General features: G+C 56.3%; 1 protein-coding gene across 1 annotated transcript in view; it reads left to right on the forward strand.

Moving 5' to 3' along the window:
• Positions 1-5,639, forward strand: part of MELTF (melanotransferrin) — a 32,096-nt gene extending 26,457 nt beyond the window's left edge. Inside the window, exons 14-16 of the mRNA XM_006156815.1 lie at positions 514-701; positions 3,638-3,836; positions 4,287-5,639. Coding sequence (XP_006156877.1) covers positions 514-701; positions 3,638-3,836; positions 4,287-4,366 — 467 coding nt within the window. The 3' untranslated portion in view covers positions 4,367-5,639. The remainder of the gene's footprint in view (positions 1-513; positions 702-3,637; positions 3,837-4,286) is intronic.
• Positions 5,640-6,346: the final 707 nt, after the last annotated feature.

The following is a 6,346-nucleotide window of genomic DNA, read 5'->3' on the forward strand; positions in this document are numbered from 1 at the left end:
TGTGGTTTGAGTCTCAGACCTGAGACTCTCCTCCCATTAAATTAAATAAATAAATAAATATTTTTTTTAATGCAGAGTCGCAGGCCCCATCCTAGATCTATTGAATGAGATCCTTTGTGTGCAGGGCCCTTGAAACTGGCTCTTGTACTCACGGAAGGTGTTACAACCCCTCAGTTTGACAACTTTAGCCTATGGGGCAGAGGGTCTAACACACAGGTGGGTGCCGTTGCCTGGGACGGGTCTGCCCTGCATTACTGTCCTGCGGGTCCAGCAAGGCTCATAAAGGGCCGTGGCACCATAGGCGCTCCCTGCTGCCAGCTCCTGGTGGTACCAGCACGGCTGGGTCCTCTCCCCAGTGACAGAACGGAGCCCTTAGAGGACAGCGTGGGCTGGGAAGCTGGCCAGATATTGCCCCCTCCCCAGTAAAGGAGTGGGGACCCAGAAGGGCAGCCGCTCTCTGAACTTCTCTCCACACACCCCACCCCTCAGGCTTGCACCTCTCTGTCCCCTCAGGCCACAATTCTGAGCCCTGGGCCGCTGAGCTGAAGTCCCAGGACTACGAGCTGCTGTGTCCCAACGGGGCACGGGCCGAGGTGTTCCAGTTCGAAGCCTGCAACCTGGCACAGATCCCGTCCCATGCCGTCATGGTCCGGCCGGACACCAACATCTTCACTGTGTATGGACTGCTGGACAAGGCCCAGGTGAGCCAGCGCAGGGCTGCTTCACTGAGGGGGCCGCGGTGAACCACGCCTCCTGGGAGGTCCTGCTGTCCAGAGCAGACCCGAGGAGAAACTGAGGAAGCCTGGGGGAAATTCTGTGATTTCACTTACTTCAGGACACTCCTCCAGCACTCTCCCCTCTCTTGCATCGGCACTTTCCCTTCTCTGCTGGACCATTCTCAGCACCTGAGCTATCGTTTTTAAAAACTAACCCTCTTGGTCTCATGTTCTCACATAGCTGCAACCCCACTCCCTTTTAGAGCAAAACTCCTCCAAAAGGTCTCTGCTCTGGAGTCATCAAGTCCTCTCTGGTCTCTCTAAAAGATGGAGACTACCTCAGAGAGGCTCCCCAGGGCCCTAGCCCTGTCCTTGTCATGGCCATGGTGACTCGTGTTGCTATATCCAGGAGCCGTCCCTCAGTCCTCATGGTACCTGACCTCTCAGCTCCTTCCTCCTGGAAGCACTTGCCTGTTGGCTCCCAGGTCCCCACCCCTGCCTGCTCCCCTCCTACCTCTCCGGTCACTCCAGTCTCTTTTGCTGTTTCCTCCTCATCTCCCTGGCCTGTACATGCTGCAGTTCCCCGAGGGCCTCCACCGTCCTCTCTGCCCTCACCTCGACCCTCATGGTCTCATTCAGGTCTATACCACTCAATGCCATCTGTGTATAGAAGGCTTCTGCTCTATCTTCATCCCTGACTTCAGTCCCATCCTTCCATCCCTTTCACATTTAGCTATGTTTCTTGACAGGTTGACTTGTGTTTCTGACAGGCATGTCAAACTGATCAAGTCCGAAGTTGAACTCCCATTCCTCCCGCAATTCAGTCAATAGAACCTTTAGCCTTTCCATTTCCTCAGGAGTCATCTTTGGCTCCTGGCTTCATCTCATGCTCTCTATCCAACCCATCAAAAGTCCTAGTAGTTGCATTTTCAAAATATGCCTAGAATTTGAACCCAGCTTTCTGACAATGGAGCCCAGTTTCTAACACCTCTTCCTACCCTCCCCGCCCCCTCTACTACTCTAGACTGAACTTGCCCTTCCCCTACCTATGAACACCACAGAATTGCAGAGCTGGCTGGTCCAAAGGCCTCATCCTAAACTTTGAAGTTACAACTTGTTCTCATCTTCCATGTGGACTTTTTTTTTTTAAGAGTTATTAATTTAATTTTATTTATTCATTCATTTATTTTAATTTGACCAGAGAGAGAGAAAGAAAGTGAGAAAGCAAGCCACCAGGTTCAGGACTCGAACCATGGTCGGCCACATGGGAGTGCTTTAACCACCGTGCCACCCGCTGGTCCCCTTCCACATGGACTTTCTATCCCAGAAGTGTTTTACTTCAGAACCCTGGGCGTTCCTCGAGAATCCCTAGGCCTCTGAAGTAGTGGGGTGGGGGAAAACTCCCATGCAGATGTATGTTTTTCTGGGGAGAAGGCTGATCGCACTCATCAGGTCTTCAAGAGGCTCCCTGAGTCCCCTCCAAAAATATTAGTAGCACCTCTGTTCCTTCTGGCTCCCTTCATCAGTATTTAACAGCCCAGCCAACACAGACATGGATCCATGTTCTTCAGATGTTCTTTATTTGCATTCTTATTTATTTATTTTTAGAGGTTTTGCCTTAGGGTGCATGTGCTTGCTAGGAGAGACAGAGACAGTGAGAGGGAAAGTAAGAAATCAACCCCCAGGGGGCATGGCCACACTGCAATGCCATCTCTTCCATTATCCTCCCGGTGTCTTGGGCATTCCCATACACATTCCTGGCAAGAGTTTTAAGCCACCAGGTCTGGGACTCTAACCACAGTAGGCCACGTGGGAGTCCAGCGACATAACTGCTATGTCATCTGCTGGCCCCATACATTTTTTAAAGATTTATCAGAGGGGTACATGGACTTGTCTGAAAGAGACAGAAAGGAAGAGGGAGAAAGCACTCCCAAATGGGGCATGGTCATACCACAATCCCTTCTCCTCCATTTCTCCCTCCCATTGGGATCTAGGGAATGCACATACACATGCCCGGCATGTTTGTCAAGCCACCAAGTCTAAGGACTCAGCCTCCCTTAACCACTAGGCCACGGGGCTGGCTCTCTTTATCTAAAACAACAACAACAACAACAACAACAAAAAAAAAACCCTCTTTTTTTTTTTTTTAAGGATTTTTTTTTTAATTTTCTTTATTTCAATTTGACCAGAGAGAGAGAAAGTGAGAAAGCAAGCCACCAGGTCCGGGACTCAAACTATGGTTGGCCATGTGGGAATGTCCAGCGCCTTAGCCACCACACCACCTGCTGGCCCCATGGCTCTCTTCATTTACATTTGTGGTTATAATTTCTCAGACCTCATTCAAGAGCACACGCAATCCAAGGATACTGGAATAGCAGCAGTCTCTCTAGGATGCTAGGAAGGTGGGTCAGTAGACACAGAGTCAACCCACCTTTCATTGTTATTACTGGTAACAAAACAAAAGCCTCTATCAATGAAATCGCTTTGGTTTGGGGACAGGATGCCCTCAGAGAAAGCGAGAAAGCGTGGAAAGGGCCGGGAAGTGCTGAGCCTGGCAAGTCGGCCTTCCGCTCACATCCTCTTGCTCGCCTGGTCTTCCTCCTGTAACTCTCCTGCCTCAGCTCTGCGCCCCAGAACTTGTTTTGTGGACCGTTTCTGAATAATTACGGTGGTGCCTACTGTCATCTGTCCCTAGGCCTTCCTGATGACACAGGCCAATCCATGGTCCAGCTTCTTTGAATCTTGGTGACCTGAAATGACGTGTTCTTTGGGTCCAAGTGAAATGGAGTAGGTGGGGGCTTGATGCAGGGTTGGGGTCCGCAGTCCTGCCAACCCTCTGCGAAGCAGCTGGCAGCAGGCAGCAGCCAGACGGGGTCCCTGTGAGTCCAGATGAGAAGCAGGTCTGTGTGTGCTGCTTCCAGGACCTCTTTGGAGATGACCACAATAAGAATGGCTTCAAAATGTTTGACTCCTCCAACTATCACGGCCAAGACCTGCTTTTCAAGGATGCCACGGTCCGGGCGGTGCCTGTTGGGGAGAAAACCACTTACCGCGACTGGCTGGGGCTGGACTACGTGGCAGCCCTGGAAGGGATGCTGTCCCAGCAGTGCTCGGGTGCAGGTAGGGTGCTGGCCTGCTGGCCTGGCAGCCGGGAAGCCCATGGGCCCTGCCATGTCCTCACATGTCATTCAGATTTCGGGGGAGGTGAGGGGTGCCTATTTCACAAACCAGCCAGGTGAAGTGTCCCGGGAGACGGGGATCGAAATAGGGAGGCTGCAGGTATTTATAGCAGGAACTGGCCCTGCCCCCCAAACAGACCTGGGCTATGCATATAAATGCAAAGATGCTGTCCAAAGAGGATCGGAGGCATTGGCATGAATATACATGTAGTGTCATTTTGAAAGGGATGAATATGTAAAGAAACCGAGGAGAAAGAAAAATTGTAATGGGGTAGAGGAGCGAGGCGGGCTCAAGTTCAGTGCCCAGAAATAGCATTGCCGAGCGCCAGCGCCCGCGTGCGCCTGGGGGAGCTCAGGTGCCTGGAGGCCTTACTGCTTCTGTTGTCCCCAGCGGTCCCGGCGCCCCGGGGCTCCCTGCTGCTGCTGCTGTCGCTGCCCCTGGCTGCAGGCCTGCTCCCGCCCGCTCTCTGAAAGCACTGGGTGGCCCTCGCCTCGGTCGCATCAGCCTGCAGCTCAGAATCCCGGGAACAAGGCCGTGCCCCCGCCCATCCCGCTGCTCCGGGAAGGTGTGCGCGGCAGGGAGCGCGGAGCGCAGAGCCACCGTCCGCTCCAAGTCCGGTGAAGGCCCCCACTGGAACAGAGAGGACTCCGGGGGGCCGTGAGCGGCCCTCCTGCGGAGCCCCCCGCCTCCCAGGCACCACCTGGCCCGCTGCTACCTGAGGCGGCTGGCCGGCCTCCCAGTGCCGCCGCCCCCGGCTGGCGCCGCTTCCCTGCAAACCTGCAGCCTCCCACCGCCTGGAGCCTCCCCAGCCTCGCCTGCCTCGGAAAAGGCCGGTTGCCAAGGAGACAGGCTGAGCCGCTTCCCACGCAGCCTCAGCTGAGCGCAGAGCCGCCCTGGAGCGCCCGGCGCCCACCGAAAGCGGGGAGCAGCCTCGGTCCCCGCAGCCTCGCCCCGCCTGGGCACCCCCGGAGAGGCTGCGGCTGAGCCCTCCAAGAAGGCGCCTTGGCGCCACCTCCAGCCCCTTGTCCCGGTTTCCTGCGGCTGGGTGCTGCCGGCTCAGAGGACAACTGGGCTGGAGGGGAAAGGCCGTGGGGGACCCTCAGACCCAGCATAGGCTCCTCGGAGTGAAATGTGGTGGCGGCGGGGGCTAATGCAGGGCTGGGGCCCGCAGTCCCGCCAAGCCCGTCTACTGCACGGCAGGCCGGCCTTGGTGGCCGCGCTGCACACCCTGCTTTTTGCCGAGTGCAGTCCCTGCTCCGGCCCGGCGAGGCGGCTCAGATGGAGCCCAGTCCTCGGTGTCCCCTTTTAGGCTCAGTCTCAGATAATCATCTCCCCTAGCCCCACTGTGGTGTCCAGCACCCTTCAACTTGTCAGCAGCAGGTGCTTCCAGACTGAAGGGAGAGCAGTGTAGTCCAGGCCTCAGGCAGCACCAAGCCCTGCAAGGAGCCAGGCGTGAGGCGGTGCCCCGCCTGGTCAGAGGCACCCCTGCCCAGGTTCAGCACCGGAGGGCTCCGTCCCCCCTCCCAGCCTTCCACCTGCTGGGCCCAGGGCCACTCTCTCCAGGGAAGGGCCCTCCTCCCACCCCTGCAAGAATCGAAGAAAAAGTGTGAAGGGGGCCCTCTCTCCACTTTGCCACAGTTGTCTGAGGAGCCAGGAAAAGTTCCAGAACTGCCACCTCTTACTCTGAATTTCGCTTCCTTAAAAAAATAAAAAGAAACAAGAGCAAGCAACGCGCTGTCAGCAGACCAGGATCCGCGTGGGCCTGGAGCTATTTGTATCCCCGGCTGCGGGGGCCTGGGGATGCTGGTGACAGGCCGGTTCCTGGCAGCTCGCCCCCTCCCGTGGGCATGGGGATGGTCCCTTCCGTCTCAGCAATGCAGACTGCCCAGGGTCCTGGCAGAAGCCACACTGCCCTGGGGTCACCGTGGCTGGGACAGCCCTCACCCTACTGCAAGGGGCCGGAAGGTGCTGGCCTCTGCCACCACGCTTGGTGCCCTCTTGGAGGGAGCCGGCGACTCGCCTCGAAGGAATATCTGTGCAGCGAGAAGCGTAGCTCTGTGAGGCGTCCTGGGCTAGTGTGCCACCCAGGAGTGACACCCGTGCTGTGAACCAGCGAAAGTGAGCAGTGTGAGCGCTCGTGTAAGGGACGTTTGGCTGTCAGGTGCCAGCAGGGGCCACCGAACACTAGTGCTCATGAAAGATGTTGGCTGGTTTTCTAAATAAAGCCAGACCACCCTGCACGCAGGGCTTGGATTCAGACAGAACGCTTCTGCGGCGGGTTTGCTTCCGTGGGTGCTCAAAGCCCTACCTGCCCGAAGCCACCTTTCTCCACCCAGAATGGCAGGTTCCACTCAGAGTCCTGTTCTCGAGCTTGTAGCCCTCACTCTCCAGTCTGGATGGTTCTCTGGCTCCCACAGCCTCAGCCATCCCAGGCACATCCCAGCCGTCTC

This window comes from Tupaia chinensis, unplaced genomic scaffold (assembly GCF_000334495.1).
Source record: "Tupaia chinensis unplaced genomic scaffold, TupChi_1.0 Scaffold000515_1, whole genome shotgun sequence".
In the NCBI taxonomy this organism is placed as follows: Eukaryota; Metazoa; Chordata; class Mammalia; order Scandentia; family Tupaiidae; genus Tupaia; species Tupaia belangeri.